At 53.0% G+C, this 19102-nt stretch overlaps 1 protein-coding gene across 1 annotated transcript; it reads right to left on the reverse strand.

Moving 5' to 3' along the window:
- Positions 1 to 10783: 10783 nt before the first annotated feature.
- On the reverse strand, positions 10784 to 13348 carry AQP6 (aquaporin 6). Its single transcript, XM_054591511.1, is given in 5 exon segments — positions 10784 to 10886; positions 10888 to 11051; positions 11676 to 11756; positions 12020 to 12178; positions 12956 to 13348. Coding segments are annotated over 5 exon segments (900 nt in total).
- Positions 13349 to 19102: the final 5754 nt, after the last annotated feature.

Raw genomic sequence — 19102 nt, forward strand, 5'->3', positions numbered from 1 at the left:
TCCCTTTTCTTACGTTTCTGCAAGCCTAGTGTTGGCCTGGCTCCATATTTGCTGTTCTGTAGTATCTCCCCAAGGTACATTTTAAGTCACTAAAGTAGAGGAAGTAAATGGATTGTATAATGTTAGGGAAGGCAAGACTTCCCTATGCAGGAACTGATGGCCCATTAACTAAAAAGGAAATGGTCCTGTGTGTCAAATGTTGGCAGCTAGTTACTCAGTTTTGGTCTAGGCCAAGAGACCTTAGCCTGAAAATATTCTGATATTAGCAAAAGGAAATATGTACCCACCTTCAGCTTCTTTAATAGCACTTCATGTGGAATAGCTTGACTTTCCACTTTGAAGGGCTTTCTCAATTAAATTATTCTTCCTTGTGTGTGAGATCTATGGAAAAGTTTCGGTGCTTTGGAGTGACTGTCACCTCTTTTGTCTGCTCCTAACCCTTTCTGCTGCTGCCTCTTGCTCCTTAATGCAGTTGAACTTTACTGTCCCACTTGCTAATAGCCAGAATCTTTAAATCTGTTCTCCTCTATCAATCTATGTAAGACTCGTAAGTTTGATGTTTATTTAACTGGGCAAGCATTACATGGTTTGATTTAGCAGCAACAATTTGCATTTATTGTTGGATGTTTAATGATTTCTCCCTTCCTTAAGAAGGTGAATTTGTTGCTTTCAGAAACAGAAAGCAAGAAGGCATCTGAGTTTTGATTGGAGGACTATAGGGTGCTCAACTGATTTACTGTGGTAAAAGCAGTCTTTTTTTTTTTTTTTTGGTACTATGAACTGAACCTGTGGCATTGAAAGGGGTCTTGAAGTTTCTTTTCAGGGCTGAAAAGTTTTCCTTTTTTTTTTTTTTTTTTAAGTATATTTTATTATTACATTGTTAAAGTTGTCCCAGTTTTCCCCCCCTTTGCCCTGCTCCACTTGGTAGTCCCTTCCCTCTGGCAGCCCCCACCTTAGTTCATGTCCACGGGTCATGCGTGTAAGTTCTTGGCTTTCTCCATTTCCTACACCATTTTTAACATCTTCCGATCTATTTTGTACCTACCAATTATGCTCCTTTATCCCTGCACCTTTTCCCCCATTCCCCCCATCCCCCAGCTGATAACCCTCCAAATGATCTCCATACCTATGATTCTGTTCCTGTTCTGGTTTTTTACTTAGTTCTTTTTTATTTTAGATTCAGTTGTTGACAGTTGTGAATTTGTTGTCTTTTTAATGTTCATAGTTTTGGTCTTTTTCTTAAGTCCCTTTAACATTTCATGTGATAATGGCTTGGTTGCTTGGGAATCACTTTTTCTGCCCTTCCATTCTATATAGTGTAGCTTTGCTGAATAGAGTAGTCTAGATTGTAGGTCCTTGCTTTTCATCACTTCGAATACTTCTTGCCAGTCCCTTCTTGCCTGCAGTATTTCGAGAAGTCAGCTGACAGTCTTATGGCAACTCCTTTTTAGGTAATTCTCTCCTTTTTTCCTGCTGCTTTTAAGATTCTCTATGTTTTTACCTTTGTGATTTTATTTTATTTATTTTTATCTTTGTCATTTTAATTATGATGTGTCTTGATGTGGTTCTCTTTGGGTCTCACTTGTTTGGGACTGTCTGTGCTTCCTGGACTTGTATGTCTTATCTCCTCCAAATTAGGGAAGTTTTCTTTCTTTATTTTTTCAAATAAGTTTTCAGTTTTTTACTGTTCCTCTTCTTGCATTCCTATGATTTGGATGTTGGCACATTTGGAGATGTCCCAGAGCCTTCCTATTCTAGCCTCATTTTTAAAAAATTCTTGTTTCTTCTTTCTGTTCCAGTTGAATGTTTATTTCTTCCTTATGTTCCAAATTATTGATCTGAACCCCGGCTTCCTTCCCTTCCCTGTTGGTTCCCTGTAGATTTTTCTTTATTTCACTTAGTGTAACCTTCATTTTTTTCTTTATGTTGTTGCCATATTTAGTGAGTTCTTTGAGCATCCTGATCACCAGTGTTTTGAATGCTGCATCTGATAGGTTGGCTATTTCCGTTTTATTTAGTTATTTTTCTGGTTTGGTTTTGTTCTTATTTGGGCCATGTTTCTTTTGTCCTCAATTTGGCAGCCTCCCTGTGTTTGCTTCTGTGTATTTGGTAGAGCTGCTTGGACTCCCTGTAAAAGGCACTTGTAAATTGTGTGGGGTAGAGCCTTATAAAATCACCAGGGTGGGACAACCTGCTTCTCCCCTTTTGTGGCTCTGTGTTGGGGGAGGGCTCGGAGATGGGACCGTGCTGCTGCCTGGCTTCTGGGGGTTTGCCTGGCATTTGCCCTGTTTCCAGTCACTTCACATACTCCTTATATGTGACTAGCACCCTTCCAGCTGTTATCTTGGTGTTGAATCCCAGAGTGGGTGTGTTTGCATACATTTTAAGACTGTACAGGCCCTTTAAGTTTCCTGAGAAACCTGGCTGTTTCTTCCACCACCCCGCCTGCCATTGGTCTTTACAGCAGGAAGTTATGGGGGTTTATCTTCCCAGGGCTGGAACCCTGGGCTGTGCGGCCTGGCCTGGGGCTGGGATCGCTTGCTCCCAAGGTGTCCCTCCTGATTTTTACCCACTACACGTGAATGTGGGATTGCCCATGCCCATTCCTCCGCTGCTGCCTCCACACCACACCATGTCTCCTCACCTCTCCGCTCTGTGTCTGCCTCTCCACACATCCTACCCATCTGGATGAAGGTAGTTTCTTTAAATCCTAGGTTGTCAGACTTCCATAGTTTGATTTTCCGACCGTTATGGGTGTTACGTGTTTTGAGATTTAGTTTTAATTCCTTTCTGTGGTTGCATGAGGAGGTGAAGCTTGTCTACCTACACCTCCATCTTGACCAGAAGTGGGGCCTTGAATTCATGGTTAAATTACTGGATAGCACAAAGTGACAAGTTGTGCTGCATCAGTGTAAGGAGCAAAAATACCAGGCATGCTGGTGGGGGGGGAGGGTGGCGGGTTTGTGTGTGTGTGTGTGTGTGTGTGTGTGTGTGTGTGAGAGAGAGAGAGACAGTAGGACCTCCCACCCACCTCAAGCTTCAGATAGTAGGCCCATACATATGCATATACATATATGATGTCCTGATGGAAAAGCATTTGGGAGACCTACTTCTATGCCTGGTACATTAAGTAGTTTGCTTAATCATGCATCACCTTTTCTTAGGCCCTCAGCATGAGCAGGGAAAGAGCTGTTGTGTAGTCCAGATCTGAGAAGCAAGGGTGGAGAGTTCAGTGTTCAAGTTGTCACAGCTCGCACTGTAGGTTCTTGGTCAGTGTGCTTTGATGATAGCCTTGGTCATGATTCAAGTTGAAGCCACTGATGCAAAAAGCTTTTTAAGCATTCAGGGACAGGCACGTTAGTCGCTGTGCTTTTATATAAACAGGGTTTGGAGAATGGCCACTTCACCTACAATCTTAATAAGTTTTAAAAGTCCGCCCCCTTTAGCTGGTATATTTTGTAAATAAGCAAAGGCTGTAGTCCAGGAGGTCTTTAACGTGTGTAATTTATTAGATTCTGGTTCTCAGAGTTTGTGTGTGTTGACTGTTTCTATTCGTGAAGTCAGGCGGAAGACAGCTTGACATCATCACCAGGAATAACCTTGTGGTGGGTGGGAGCCTTCTCTGCGGTCATGTGGGATGAGAAAGGAGGCCGCTTTTCAGGGACTCCGACTTGGGAAAGGAATTTTTTTCCTTTGGTCTACCTTCTATATAGCTCTTGCCATGCTTCCTTGACTTGCCTTGTTTTATATAGCATTACTCTCACATCTCACACAGTTGGATACCATCTGTGTGCTGGGCTCAGACACATGTAAGTGGATAGTTAAGACTTAAAATAAAGCACTTGCCAGTTCATATCTTCTGGTCATCAGTGAAGATGGACTTAGGAATTGATTCCCCAAAGTCTCTAGGGAAAGTAACGTGATTTATAGTATTCAGAGTGCTTTCATTTATCGTCTTATTTGATCTCACCACACCCATGTGCAGTGGGCAGGACTGGTGACAACATCCAAGTTGACAAATCCTGAGAGATGATTTGGCTCAAATTCTCACAAACTAATTATAGTCTGGCTGGGATTAGAATCTGGGGATTACAACCCAACTCTGGAGGTCAGTTGTGGTGCTTGCTATTTCACTTTTCTTCAACATCATGGGCTTGTTAATAATTGTTGAGGTATGTAAATGATTCCACTCAGGGCTGTGTGTGGAGCTGCCTAGGTATGCTCATCAGATGACTCGGAAGGAGCAGGGAGGCCCAGACCTCTGGGAAAAGCATTTGGGACAGGAGAGTGTCTTAGTGGTTTGGGCTGTTGTCTGGTAGAATGGAAGACCTATGCTTGGTGATCCAGGGCTGTGTTCTCTGTGGAAGGAGGAGGGAGAGCTGGTGTGGGTGCCTGAGGCTGCTCCTGGTGGGAGTCTGTTCTCAGGCCACCTTGTGCATCTCGTGTGCTCTGAAGCTCAGAGCCAAGAACAGGCAAATCTCTGAACCAAAACCATCAGCCTGCTTCTAGAAACGTGTCAGCGGATTAGCTTATTGGCTTTCCTCCTGAGTGGCATTAGCTCTCGCCCTGTCTCATGTTCACCATCTGGCTTTGAGTAAGAAGCCTTTGAGCGATCTCTCTTCAGCAGCGTGCTCTGTGCCAGGGCTCTCTGAGGGCTTTCTCCCTGAGGGCTGCCCAAGAAGAGGCAGTCCATTTGTTGTGTCCACATGTTTGGATACCTGAGATCAGAAGAATACTTAAGACCTCAGAGGGGAGAAAAAAAATCAGCTTCAAGGAGAATGAGTCTGCCTGGTTAATGGCCAAAACTAACAAGTGACTCTGTCCTTAGGTGAGTTTTTGAAGTAGAGTTTCTCCTGTCACAGAGCAAGCTCTTTCTGCATGTGAGATGGTAGTTTGTCCAGTTCTTAGTAGAGTGAGGGAGATAAAGGGGCTGGAATTTTTCTTCCTCATTGGAAAGCAAAGCCTAGGGGTGGAGGTGCTTAAATGAACCACCTCCCTTCCTCCCAGGGAGCTGGCTGCTCTCTCCTCCTAGGTTAATATACATTGACTGAGGCTAAATGCCTGATGCTTCTGGACAGAGTCCAGCCCCTTAGCAGAGCAGCCGCACTGTGGAGATACAGCTGCTGGCATTAAAGGGCTAAGCCTTTTCCAGCTGCTTTGCTTTAACGGGAACTGCCTGCGGATGGCAGCTTAAAGGAGCCGTCTTAGCCCGATTAGGAGCAAATGACTAATCTCTGCATCTTCTCACGGCACTGGCCTGGGGGCTCTGGGGCAGATAACCTGGTGGGGTGGGAAGTGGTTGGATAAATGGTGTTGGAGTAGTAGCTCATTTTCTCCTCAAAAATGGTGGTCCTGGCTTGACATGGCTTGTGCTTTGTTTTGTCTCCATGAGAAAATCAGGGTTCTCTTCAGTGGATTCCCCGGCCCTGAGGGAGGGAGCTGTTCACAGTAAGGGGAGGCCCGGTCTTTAAAAGCTGGGCTGGCAATGGATGTGCAAGTGAGTTGAGAGCATTCAAGGGCAATGGCATCCATCCCCTTAGAGGAAGGGGAAGGCTTGAGACCCTCCAGTGTGGTGCCCCTTTGGCCTTCTATCCCCCTTTAAAATCTGACTTAAAGAGCCAAGATTTGACAGAGAAATGATCATTTCCTTGATCATAAGATGCACTTAAAATATATATTTTAATACCTGTGAATTGGCATCATACAAATGTAGTGCAGTGATTTGTTTTTCTTTAGTGGCTCATAAAATGGTGGTGCATCTTATTTGTGCCGTTTGGGTTGGCAGTGTCAGCTGTTTGTGGGAGATCAGCTGTTGGCTAGATCAGATATGGAGGCCAGGGACCCTGCATCCTAGCTGTGGAAAGATTGAAACAGGGAGTTCCCTCACGTCAGAGGGAAGCCGAAGTATAGGAAAAGCAAGGCTCGGCTCCAGGACATGTGGCACGGAGCATGTGTAGGACAGGGTCAACATCTGTCCCAGTCATGACCTCTATGCTGTAACGTGTGACCCCTGAGTCAGACGAGGAGGGGAAAGCCACAGGTAAGCAGGCCAGGACCAAAATATGGAAGGAACATCCTGGTGGTTGTCTGAAATCACAGTGTAGGACTGAGACACTCAGGGCGCTTTACCACAGAAGGGGTCAGAAGTGTTAGATACTCTGGGCAGGGGGTTGGGAGTGTTGATCCTTTGTCCAGTGTGCTCACCACATCCACAAAACCAGAGGAGGGCTTTTCCTCCCTGGAGACTGGAAGGCCATGGTTTGGGGACCTACAAGAAAAGGACAGAAGCCAAGGAAGCTATTGCCCTGAGATGAGAAGTAGACTCAAAATACAATTTTGTTTTAAGAAGCTCTTCCTGTTTAGTAGAGAAAAGTGTTCACATAACTTGAGGTCGGTGCTGAGTGCTGCAGGAGCTCAGAGGAGGGAGGCTTAAGAGAGCCTGGAAGGTGAGACATTAAAGCTGGATCTCAGGATGAACGAGGCAGCTAGAGAAGGCCCGGAAGCGCACTCCAGGCCAGGGAAGCGCCTCCAGCCTGGTGCGCCACAGCCGGACACCCGCGCCTGCGTCCCGGCCTCTCCTTTGACCGGGCTGGCTGCGCTTTGTTTTATTGGTCCTTGGGGGTGGGATGGGCTTGTTGGCCCCTGCCTCTGTCCCTGGCAACAACTGTCCCTTTATCTGACTTAGAGCTCTGAAACAGTTTTTCATTTTCTCCCTTTCTGCCCATTAATGGCTGCCTTTGAATTTGTACTGTTGGACTCCCCACCCTCATAATCACCCTTCACAAACTCTGCCTCCCTTCTGCAGCCTTTACTGATAAGTATGTGACCATTCCTTAGTGTGGCTGCCCCTCCCTCAGACTCAGTTACAGATCTTGGCTGTGTGGACCCCCGCCCCGGCGGCCCGAGTGGCCATAGCTTGGCCCGATGCTTCATCTTGATCAGCCCTTCACCTCCCCACTCTCCGTCTTCCCCCTGCCACTGCCAGGCCTGGCACTGGCTCTTCTCATGCAGTTCCAGATCTGGGGGAAGGGGCCCCGAGGGACTGAGGGGATCCCCTCTCCTGACCCAGTTGATTCTTCCATCAAAACCCCAGTCATCTTGTTCCAGATCACTTGACCTCATTACAGATGAGAGGTCACAGGTTTTGATCTGTGCTGCCTCTTAAACCCTCAGCTACAGTGATTACTCCTTTTTTGTTTACTTTGCTGTCGCATGATTTTCCAGATGCTCAAAGCCCTGCTTCTTTCCACCCCTTTATACCCACTCAGCCTCCTTACCCTCATTCCTTGAATCTCCTCCAAACGAGCTCCCGGCCACCGTCACTCTGGTGTCCCACTTCTCTGTTCTGAGGCCCTCATTTCTCTTGTTTGGGTTTGATTCTTGACTCCTCTTTCCTCTGGATCCTCCTCTCCCAACACACTCATATACTTTCTCCCCTTTGCTCAAGCTGAGTCTGGGGTATGGGGAGGAAGTGATCCCTTTTTTACTGATAGCTGGGCTGCATTAGAAACCACAGGGGAGACAGCCAGACTCACTGGCAGAGGGCATGGTGGTCCACTGCGATGGTGGCGGGACCCGCTACCGCTGAATGTGTACCGCTGATTCGGTGCCAGGCGTGGTGTGGGGCCCGCACACTCCACACAGTTCTTCCCACCCTCTCAGGAATAGAGTCCATTTTCCAGATGAGGAAAGTGAGGCTCAGGATCCTTAGTAACTTGTTCAAGTGCACACAGCTCTAAGTGCCTGAGCCTGCATTTAAACCCTTTCAACCCCTCATCTACCTTTATGTAGTCTTTTTTGCTTTAACCTTGGGGTACAGAATCCTTTAGGTCAAAATGATTTTCTTGGGAGAACAAGTGTCTGGCTTATCCGCAGTCCGAGGAACCCAAATGTGTCCCAGAACCCGGCCTTTCCTGGGCTCTCCCCCTTCCACAGTGTGGTCCCAAATTAGACCTGTCCTCTTTACACCCCGAGGTAGCAGAGGGGGTGGGAAGTGGAGAGGGGCTTCCTGCCAACCAATGGGGAAGCGACAGCCTAGGCTCTGCGCTGGCATCATCTGCTCCTGCTAAGACAATCATCAACATAAAAGGCTAATTGTATTAATCACCAAGGCACCCGTCAGGAGTCCCCCTCCCTTTGGGGAGAATTATGAATTGCAATTGCAGATGGCTCTGCTGATTGAAGGCAGTGCTCAGCAGGGAGAAGGGCCAGATCAGATTACACACCATTAATTAAAAACTTCCCCTGACGAATGGGCGGAGGGGAGTGCACACCAAGGGTCTGCTTCGTTGGGTCTCGGCCCCACCCTGTGCTGCTCACCTCCCACCCAAGCCCAGGGGCTGTGACTGTGAAGCCCGCTGCCCCTGGCAGGAACCGCTGAGACTGGGCTCCCTGAAGGCCAGCCTTTCCCTCATGCAAACAGATGGCTGGCTGTCCTTCCGAAGGGCTACAGAGGAGAAGCTCACCTTTGGTTACTCATTCCTGTCTAACTTTGGATGCTCTTCAGACTCTAACCTAATTCCTCGCTCCTCACAAAGCTCGTCTCCTTCCTCCAGTCTGTTCCGACAGCACAGCTTCAAACAGCTATTTGTGAAAGTGGCCCCCAGCTTTCTCTTCAGGCAGTCACTCTTACCCTTGTGGCCCGAAGTTCCCGGGACAGAGGTTACCCAGGTGGCTCTAGAATAGGGGTGGGGACTCAAGTGTGACTGTGCGCCCTCTCCCCAGTTACTCTTTCTGGCAAGCACAGGCTCCTTAGCTGCTGTCATCTGGGCTCATTTGGAGCTGTAATTCCTGAATTCTCTTCTTGATCAATGACTGCTTCCCCTCCCTCCCAGCCACCCAGCCTCAGCCATTCATTCATCAGACTTTTATCGAGTGCCCAGTGTGTGTTCGGCTCTGGGGATGCAGAGATAATTTGTCTAGGAGCTTAAAGGACTACTGCAGGAGCTCCACCCCCTGCCCTCCTCAACCTTCTAGTTCCTGCTTCCTCCCGTCCCCTGGCTGTAGCTTGTATAAGCCCCCTGGAAAGCTCTTGGAAAATCCTAAGCTGGGAGCAGGGGAGGCCTGAGGGGGCTGCAGTACTGAGCTGGGTGACCTTTAGCAAGTCAATCACATCCTACACACACGCGCACGCACACACACCCAGCTGTCCCGGCTCATAAAAGGGCACAAGAAGCCCTGGGCTCTGAGAGAATGTGAAGATGGATGAGTGCGGCCCAGCTTGGAGGGATGTGAATAGTCCTCCACACTGACAGTATTACAGAACACTGGTCACGGCTGCTGTGGCCATGAGTACCGGGCACTCAGTTACTGCTGTGGTCACAGGTTGGGCCCTGCCACCCAGCCCTTGGAAGACTTTGGCAGCCTCTCCCCCACCCCCAGCCCCTCTGGAGACATAATGGAAGAGGACCTATCTATTTAATGACTTGGTTGCTGCATCTCGAATACCATGGTGATGGGCACCATAGAGATGAGAAGAACTGACTTTTATTGGCTTGCCTCTTCATTCCAGGGTCCCTCCCCTAATACCCCCTCTTCCTCACAAAGCTCCACACACACTCAGCCCACACACACAAAGCTCCCAGGTCAGTACACCCAGCAGAGAAGGAGGCAGGGCCCCCGTAATTGGAACAGATGAAATGACAAAAACTTATACTCTCTTTGCCTCCCTCTCAATCATTTCGCTCTCTCCCTTCTTCTCTCCCATTACCAACAGCAATTGTATTCAAACCCAATAATTACAGTCATAGCAACGATAATCATCATTTATTGGCTTTATTTTTCTAACATTTTAACTTCCAAAAACATTTTCCAATTTCTCGTTTGTTTTCACTGCTGTCTCTGGGGGAGGCTTGTGCCCATTTACCAGCTGGGGAAGCCAGGATCCAAATAGGACCCCAAGCCATGGGCACAGTCGATTTATTGCAGCCTGTAAATACTAACAAACCAGCTGAGACTCCAGTAGTCCTCCAGGGGCACTGAACTGAAAATCTGGGTTTGCTGGGCCATTCCTGCCATCTTTGGGACTTATCCAACAGCTTTTTGGGGAGTCCCTGCAGATCTGAGAATGAGGCTAGAGACAGCTTCTGCGGCCCAGGTCGTGGATCAGAAGCTGGGCTGGGCCCCCCCCCCCTCTCAGAATTATCCCTGTGAAGGGGACTGTGGAGTAGCGGACAGGCAAACACCCAGAAGAGCTTGCCCTGGAAAAGGCCCGCCTGGCTCAAACCCTCCTGGCCTGTGAGCCTGCCCCTCTGCTAACCTGAGAAACGCTTCTTCTCTGTCAGCTCCTCCCGAGCGTTCGGGGAAATGAGGTTAATCTCTGTCCTCAGGAAGACCCCAGTCTGAGGGGGAAGCCATAGCCCTCCACACCACACCCAAGAGCGAGACATTCTTCTGAGCAACTCCGAGTCTTTTGGGGAGGCGGGCCCTTCCTCCCTGAGGGTGGGGTGAGAAGTTGGGGTTCCCTGGGATCCCTTTAGCCCTCAGTCTCCAAGCAAACCGGCTGTCTGGGTTCTAATTTCTTTTTTTCCAAGACATGGGGATCTGGAGTCCAGATGGATGAGAGAAGGAGAGGGCAATCATGAATTCCCCTTCCTCCCTCTGCTCTGTCCCATTAAGAGATGGAGGAGGAGGAAATAACAGATATGCTCCCCACATTCTGTCTAGAAATGTGATGCCTGGGAGAGGGGTTGGCGTCCTCCGCCCACCCCGTTTGAACAGGAGGCCAAGCCTCCCTACGCGCCTTTAACCACCTCCCTTTCCTCTCAGAAAACCTGAAATGTGATCATGTCATTCTGCTGCTCAGGTACAGAGCTCTCAGAAGCCTGAGGGCAGGGGCCAAGTTCCATGCTGTCTGACACACACTCTCCATTCGGGTGTCTGCTGAACTGGGATTCCTTTTTCTGGGGCTCCGCCCCCACCGCGTTCTCCACCTCCGCGGCGCCTGTGAGGATGGCTAGTCGTTGGGCCAGGGTCTTGGTGTCAGGGAACAGGATGAAGTTGTAGATCAGCGAAGCCAGGATAGCCCCTGACAGGGGTCCCACCCAGAAGATCTAAGGAGGCAGAGAAAAGCGAGGACCTGGCTTGCGAGTTATCAGCATCACAGGGTGGCTTTGGGACCCCTGCCTGCTTCCCCAGTGTTGACTTAGTCTCCCAGGAACCCTTGGGCTGTCTCAAAGGTGGCAAATTTGAGAAGCACAAGTCTGCCCTGCCCCCCACCCCCCAAAGTCCCTGCAGGTGAGGGGATCTTGCCTCCCACCGAGCAATGCCGTCTCCTCACCACTCCTTCCTCCCTCTCTCCTCCTCTGTACCAGGCAGGAGCTCTGGCTAGTGCTGTTCCTGTCTTTGTTGGCATGTACATTTATTTGTTTGTCTTTTTCTTTATCAAACTTTGTAAATTGGTCCAGCTAGAGAAAGTGAATAAGGAAACAGCCAGGACTTGGTCCCTGCTCTGGCCCGTTTCTTGCCACTGGGGACCTGGGCTATGGAAGCTGCAAAGAGCGGAAGTACAAGCCGGGACACCTGCCCTGGCCTTCTGAGTTGAGGGAAACCTCCACTGGGGGTCAAGATGGTTTGTGGCAGGGAGACCTGTCTGCCAGCCGCTGGTGAAAGCCACAGTCCCTACTGCCCCTACTCGGGCCCTCGCCTCTCCCACGGCTGCCAGCAGAGGGTCTCACCCAGTGGACTTCAAACTTGCCAACGATGACAGCGGGACCGAAGGAGCGGGCTGGGTTCATGGAACAGCCAGTGAAGTAGACCTGGGTAGTGGTTGCAGGTTCAGGGAGTGAAGAGGCTTAAGGCGGGCCTGGGCGGGGGCAGCCCCCTCTGTCTTGGTTCAGAGCCCCAGTTTCAGCTTTGGCCTCTGCAGCGCCATACCCTGGGTCTGGAGTGTGGGGCATAGCCCGGGCCCCAAGGCATGAGGGCTTCAGGGAGGGACATTGCCTGGCCTTCGGGACCCCTGCAACCCTTCGAGGGAGGGAGCAGAGTGTGCATGTGCACTGCATCCCTTTTGCCCCCTTACCCCAGTGAGGTGGCCCAATGCCACAGAGATCCCAATCATGGCGGCCGGGGAGCCAGATGTGAGACGGCTGTCGGTGGAAGCAAAGACACAGAGCACCAGCTGCAGGGTCAGGACCAGCTCCACTGCCACCGCCTGGCCAGTCGAGATGCTGCTCCGGATCTGAGTGAGAGGATTACACTGGAGTCCACGGGCTTTCTGCCAGGGCACGGTGACCCCCGGCCTCCTTTCCTCGCTGTAAGGGGGCGATACCTCACCACTGCCAGTTCCAGGACTTGGGGAAAACTGTGCAGTGGCGTTCGGGGCCGCCCCAGACACTTGCTCCTGGCAGAAGCAGTGTCACCCTTCTCTCCCCAAAGCTTGGTTGGGGCCAGTGGTTTAGCGGGGTGGCAGGGTGCGGGAAGGTGCGGAGGTGCTGGGGTGCATGACTGCAAGCTCACTGTGGGCAGACCTGGGTGGGAGTGGAGGGAAGAGGTGTCAGGAAGTAGGTGGAACACAGATGATATGGGGACTCTGGGTGGGGGTGATAAAACAGGTCTCAGGGTTCTGGGGAGGGAGGAACATGGGAAAGCAGAGGGGCAGGGAACATGGGGGCCGTGGGGAGGGAGGTGGAGAGCATGCAGGGTCCCTGCCACCACCCACAGCCCGGCCCTCCCTGGCAGCCCCAGCCCTTAAATGCCTGGTCCTGCTCCAACCCCTGCTCCTTGCTGTGGCTTGTCCCGTCGTCGGTTCTTTGAACTGCAGGCCCACTCCTGCTCTGCCTGCTCTAAAGCCACACGCGTCTGATTCCCCTGGGTCCCCGGGCCCAGCACACAGCAGGCGTGAAGCGTGCACCTGAGAGGTCACCCCTGCCCCTCTCCTCCAGCCTGGCCCGCCACGCTTACCACCTGTTTAGACACCTCCCTCCTGGCTCTGCCGGGTGCCCCTCCCTGCACCTACCTCATTGACCCCAAGGGTCTCTCGGATGTCCCCTGGTGTGACCCTGTAAAGCAGGGCAGCCCCCACAATGGCCCCTGCCAGCTGGGCAGCCACATAGGCCACAGCCCGGGGCAGAGAGATTTGGGAGCCCACGAGGTAAGCCAGTGTCACCGCGGGGTTGACGTGGGCCCCGCTGGACTTCCAGGTGACCTGCACAACCATGGCCGTGGCCAGGTTGAAGGTGATGGCGATCTGCAGCACAGAGGGCAGTGCCGGGGACCAGCGCATGGCCGAACCCACACCGAAGAACACGTACAGCCCCGTGGCCAGGAACTCGGCAAAGAGCGCCTTGCTGACGGCCATCCAGAGCAGGTGCCCCAGCATCCTGGCCAAGCTGCGCCCTTCTGACTCCATTGTGCCTAGGTCCTGGTGCCTTGGCTGCCACCTCCTGTGCCCCCAGGGCCTCTCTCTGTCCTCCTTGCCTCTGGTCTCCTGCCTCCGCCGCTCTGGCTGTCTCGCTGTGCAGAGGCTCCGCTGGCTCCCACCTGCGGCTCCTCCACTGCACTGCGGCCCCAGGGCTGTGCTGTCTGGCTGGCGGGGGTTGAGCCGGGGGGTTATGTGTGCCGGGATGAGTGGAAAGTTTGGAGGTACATGAGGGGTGGTGCTCACCTGCTCTGCCCTGAGATCACCTGACAGCCAGGGGAGGGGGCAGTGCCCGGGCACTGAACTGGAACCTGCCAGGAGGTTTCCCAGCGGGACAGGCTTAACTGCTGCGGGCCCAGCCTGAGGGCCACAGGGGCGAGCAGAGCCCTGGGCATGGGATTCCAGGGCGCTCTCGTCCCCAACGTCAGGTTAGATGGAGCAAGATCACTCAGGTACCCAAGTCCAAGGCCTGCTTCAGAGGGTCCTGTGCATTCTAGCAAAAGCGGGGGAAGACAACGGGGGTTTCCTGTTCTCCTGGCTCTGCTGCCTGTGGGCTCTGCCTCCAGATGACCTCACACTGTGCCCCATAAACCCAGATGTGAATGAAGCTCTCTCCTCCATCGCCACCTGAAACACCGCTCACAGAGAGGAGACGTGGACAGAGCTGTTAAGGATGTGGGCCGGCGGGACCTCTGCTGCACACCCACTTCTGTCTTTTCCGGCTCCCCTCCCTTTTCTCCTTGGCCTCAGCCCCTTTCCTCTACATTCTCTGCTCTCCTTCTCAGGGGCTGAAACAATCCCTCGGAAGCCTCACGCAGGGCCGCCGACCCACTTTTGTAGCACTGCTGCCCTCGGCTCTGCCCTTTTTCCCCAGCAGCATACCAAGGCATTACCAAACAAAGGTATTCTCTCCCTAAGGAGAACCCGCTGAGCTGTTAAAATAATATAGTCTTCACCTCTTAACCTCATCTGGGTGCTGGGACCTCACCCCGGGCCTCATCTTCCTGCCCAGTGGATGTCCCCTGGTTGTCTTCAGGCCCCTCAAATACAACCTGTCTCAAAATGAGATCTCCCTTTCCCATGCCCCCCCAAGGTGCTCCTGTTGCCTCCGGCTCAGCTGGAGGCACTGAGGAGCATCTTTGACCCTCCTCCCCCCTGTTGCCCCCTCCACTAAAGGCATCAAGTCCTGCTGATTTTTCAGTCATAAATATTTCTTGACTGTGCTCTCTTCTCACCACCCCTGCTGCCCTGCAGCCTTTAACCATTCTCTCTCTCTCTGCTCCCTTGCTCTGTTCCAATCAATTATCCACACTGCAGCCCAAGTGATCTTTCTAAAATGCAAATCTGATCCTGCTGCTTCTCTGCTAAAATCCCTTCAAAGCCTCTGTCCCCTCCGTGAGCTCTGTGCGTGGCCTCCAAGCCCCTCTGGGATCCTGCTCCTCCTGCCTCATCTCTCCCCACTCCTTGCCTTGCTCTTTCCCCTCTGGCCTTGCCAAACGGCCAGTGGTTCTGGAACACTCCAAGCTGGTCTCTCCTTGGAAAGCCTTTTCCACTTCCTTTGACTGGGTAGCTCCCTAGTCGTCCCGAAGTCTCGGCTCCGATGTCATCTCCTCCTCTCCTGGGTGAGGCCCTGCGTGTGCTCCCACCACACCTGGGCGTTTCCGTGCACTACAGTCATCGCAGGGCACTGGCATGGCGCTAATATGTCTCCCTAGTGACACGGTGAGCCCCTGTCAGGATAGGGGACAAGTCTGCTCATCCCTTCATGTAGCGTCTTACAGAGATTGGTCATAGTAAGTGCTCAGTAAATAATTGTCAAAGGAATGAGTAAGTTTCTTGAGCTCCTGGAGGCAGGTGGCTTTCACGTCTGCTTCCTTTCAGCTGGCTATCCTCGTGGGCTTATTCCACCCTCACCAGGGCCTGGGCCCTCTGAAATCTTCCGGGGGAGCATCCCAGCTCTGCTCATGGCCCTGCCCCCCCAACCCCCCCATCTCAGTCACAGCCCCCCCAATTGCCTCTGCTCTCCCGCTGTCCTGGCGTCACCGACCCTCTCCAGCCAGGTGCCCTGGCATCTCACCTCGGCGCCCCAGTGTCCTCACTCCCTTTTCTAACTACCCCCTACACCTGCACCTCTCCATTCTCATTCTCCTCACACCCCTCTGCCTGCCATCTGCGCTGCTGAGCACTGCTGGAGACACTTGCCAGCCATGACGGGTCCGTGGTCTGTGGCCTCAGCAGGGGCCGCGGCTCTGCGGCAGTCCTCCCGCCGTCCCTAGGCGGCTCTCTCCCCATTCTTCAAGGGCCGACTTCAAACCTTCCCCTCTCCCTTCAAGCGCCCCACTCTCTTGGGCTCTATTCCAGCTTGCCTCCTGTCCCGCCCAGAAAGCCTAGCTGGCAGGCAATACTTCTTCCCGCCCTTCCTCCCCAGCCACAAGTGCTGGTGGCCGCGCGTGCCCTCACCAGCCTCCATGTGCTCTGGAGGAAGAGGCAGCCCTGCGTTGAGTCCCCTGACTCAACATGCCGGTGCTCTTGGCCATTCCCAGTCTCAGCTGCAGTTTGCACGTCTCCCTCTCCCGGCTTCTTTATTAACATGCCTGGTGATCTCACAGGAGCGGAGAGACCATGAATTTGGAATGCCTTTTGCCTTTGTCACTCTTTTAAGACTTTGTTCAAGTCCAATTCCTCCATGAAGCCTGCCCTGATTTTCTTTTCCAGCAGAATCAGGGCAGGCTGTGTGACTTCTGGCTTCAGCCTGCTCATGGCTCCACCGTTCCAGCGCAGGGTCCTGCGCTTTCCTGGCTTAGAGGATTTTTTCAATAAATACTCAAGGGATGAAGGAAGGGCAGTGTGGGCGACATTCCTCCCTGCCACAGTGGCTTCCCTGCCTGGGGGCTGTTCCAAGGAACCACAAGGGCATCTCTCTTCTTCCCTCCCCTTGAACGGGGCCGTAGAGGAATGGGAGGCAGGCACCCACCAGTCCCTGCAGCTTACCTAGCCTCAGTTTCTTTACCTGCATACCAGGCAGCAGACAGTAGGAAAGCCTGTCTGTTGAGACCTTTGATAAGACAACACAAGTGAAAGCGTTTGAACATTGTCATGTACACTGTGCCCCGACCAGTGCTTAACTTCTGTGACTTCAGTTCCCCGCTTATAAAATGGAGATTAAAATTCCTACCTCTCCACGTGTCATTAGGAGTAAGGGTGCTAATACCTGCAAGAGTGTCTTTGAGTCAGAAAATGTTGGTTATTGGAATTGCCACTCCCATCCCCTCTCCAGTGAGACAGCTGTGAGGACTGGGCTGGGGTGGGGAGGGTCCTGGTTGCTGTGGCAGCTCCAGGACTAGCAGCACCTGGGGCGCCCACTCTGGACCCTGAAGGCATTAGGCGCAACAGCAGCCCTTGTTTCCAGCCGGCCTAGAACAGGGACGCCTGGGGCCCTGCCTGGCCTGGGACAAGGTTCTTCACCCCCCGAGGCCAGCCAGCCATGGGCCAGGGCTTGCTCCAGTGCCAGCCAGCACCTTGCCAGGCCCAGCCAGTTTGGGGCTCATGTGCCAGTTTAAGGTCTCTCATGTTCACGAGACTTTTGTAAAGGCTCTACACCTGGCTGCCTACAGCAGCCTGTCAGGTGGCTGTGTGCTCTTAACCTCCCAGAGGCCTGTCTCTGGGCTCCCCAGACTGCTGGGGCGGGCACCTCTGTGGGAAGGTATGTACGTCCGCATGCATGTATACATACTCTCTTGAGTGCACAAGGTGCAAAGCGAGCTCTGGCTGAGGACTGGGGGACTTGGGGGCAGGTGGGGGTGGAGCAAGAAGGAGAAAGGTATGGGGAGAAAAGAGGAGGGGCATTACAAACGTGACAGGAAGGGAAGAGTTCAAGGTAGCTTCCCTTGCATTATCTCACCAATCCCCACAAAATGTGACAGGTAAGGAGCCTGATCTCACCCAAACCCAATAGGGGAGGAAACTGAGTCAGGGAGGGGCTGAGAGAGCTGCCCCCCCATCAACCTCTCCTGGCCGTCCATCTAGACAGTCAATCTGCGGTCCATTCTCTGTCTTACTCCCTGTCTTCCCCCATCTCTCTGTCATGCCAGCATGTCCACCTCCCTACGGGGTTAAAATTGGCAGCCCACGGCAGAAGGGCAGTGGGAGGAGGAAGAAACCTCCTAGAGGAGAATCAAGGCTCTCCTTCCTGGGTCCCATCTCCAGGTGGAGCAGAGAGTCAGAGCGGTGACTGAGCACGTGTGCTTGGATGTGACACACCGTACCTCTCCGAGAACACATGGAACACAGGTCCCCAGCAGTGAGAGAAAATGGGGGTGGGCTGACGTGGCTGATGCACGCACAGAGTGAACCGTCCATGCCCAGAAGACGCAGCCCTTCGGTGCAACTGAAAGGTCAATGCGGATGTGCGGGGCTGGTGTGCTTGCTCCTGTGTACGCAGGCAGGTCTTGGTGAGTCCCAACCCAGCTGCGCCGGGAGGGTCAACCACCACGGGGCACAGCGCCCTCTGTTGGCCACAGCGCTGTAACTTGTCCGTCCAAAGCCCTAGTTGGACCCTAGCCCTCTCGCCGGGCTAGGAACTCCCTCGGACTGGGTGCCCACCCACCCCTGAGGGTGTGTCCTCCAACAGGCCCACCTGTAGAGAAAGGCACGCAAGTTGCTGAGCTGAGGAAAGAGGCCAGCCTCCCAGTTATGGCTGTGCCTGCACCTGAGTCTTGTGGAGACTGAGTGGGAAAGGGATCCCTTCTCTTCGGCACCCTGTCTCGGATAATGTGGTGGGGATGAATAGCAGCCTGGCTCAGACAACCCAGGCCTGAAAGACGCCCCATGACCTCCACCCCGCATGCCCCATTGGGCTGGAGCCCAGACTCGGGATTCGTGCGGAGAAACGCAGCAGTTTGCATTCGGTGGACGACGTCTCCCCCTGCTGGTCGGAGCTAACACTTGCGGCCCGGTCCGGGTGGGGGCCGGGTAAGGGACGGCTCCTTTCCCGGGGCTCTTAAACGCAAATTGCCTTTCGATGTTAACTGCGCGGTGACAGAGGCGGGCAGGGCGGTTGCAACGCCCACTCACACATACTAGACTCCAGTGTGGAGGAGGGTTGGGGACTCTGCCGCCCTCACCGCCAGCCCCTGGGACTGATCCCAGCCAGCAGGGTGTATAGACTCTCCCACCTCTTCTCCGTCCATCTCCTGACACCGCCCCACTCCCGCCCAGCCTTCCCTAGCCCTTCCTCTTCTGGGGCAAAACTTAGGACTTCGGGTGAGGTTCCCACACAAGAGAAAAGCAGGAGCTCAGGTTCAAGAGCTCTCAGGAAGCAGAGGCCCAGAACTAGGGTGTGGCCAGGGTCCCAGATGTGCACAGGCTGGTTTCTCTTTCTCTTCCTTCCTTTCCTTCCTTCCTTCCTTCCTTCCTTCCTTCCTTCCTTCCTTCCTTCCTTCCTTCCTTCCTTCCTTCCTTCCTTCCTTCCTTCCTTCCTTCCTTCCTTCCTTCCTCCTTCCTTCCCTCCTTCCCTCCTCCCTCCCTTCCTTCCCTCCCTCCCTTTCTGTCTTTTAAAGATTTTATTTGCTTACTTTCGCAGAGGGGGAGGTAGAAAAAGGGAAACATTGACCAGTTGCCTCTCGCACGCCCCCTCCTGGGGACCTGCCCCGCAACCCAGGCATGTGCCCTGACCGGAATCCAACCGGGGACCTTTCAGTTCACAGGCCAGCGCTCAATCCACTGAGCCACACCAGCCAGAGAGCT

This window comes from Pteronotus mesoamericanus, unplaced genomic scaffold (assembly GCF_021234165.1).
Source record: "Pteronotus mesoamericanus isolate MK-2021 breed Mesoamerican mustached bat unplaced genomic scaffold, CSHL_Meso_final scaffold_21, whole genome shotgun sequence".
Taxonomy (NCBI): domain Eukaryota; kingdom Metazoa; phylum Chordata; class Mammalia; order Chiroptera; family Mormoopidae; genus Pteronotus; species Pteronotus mesoamericanus.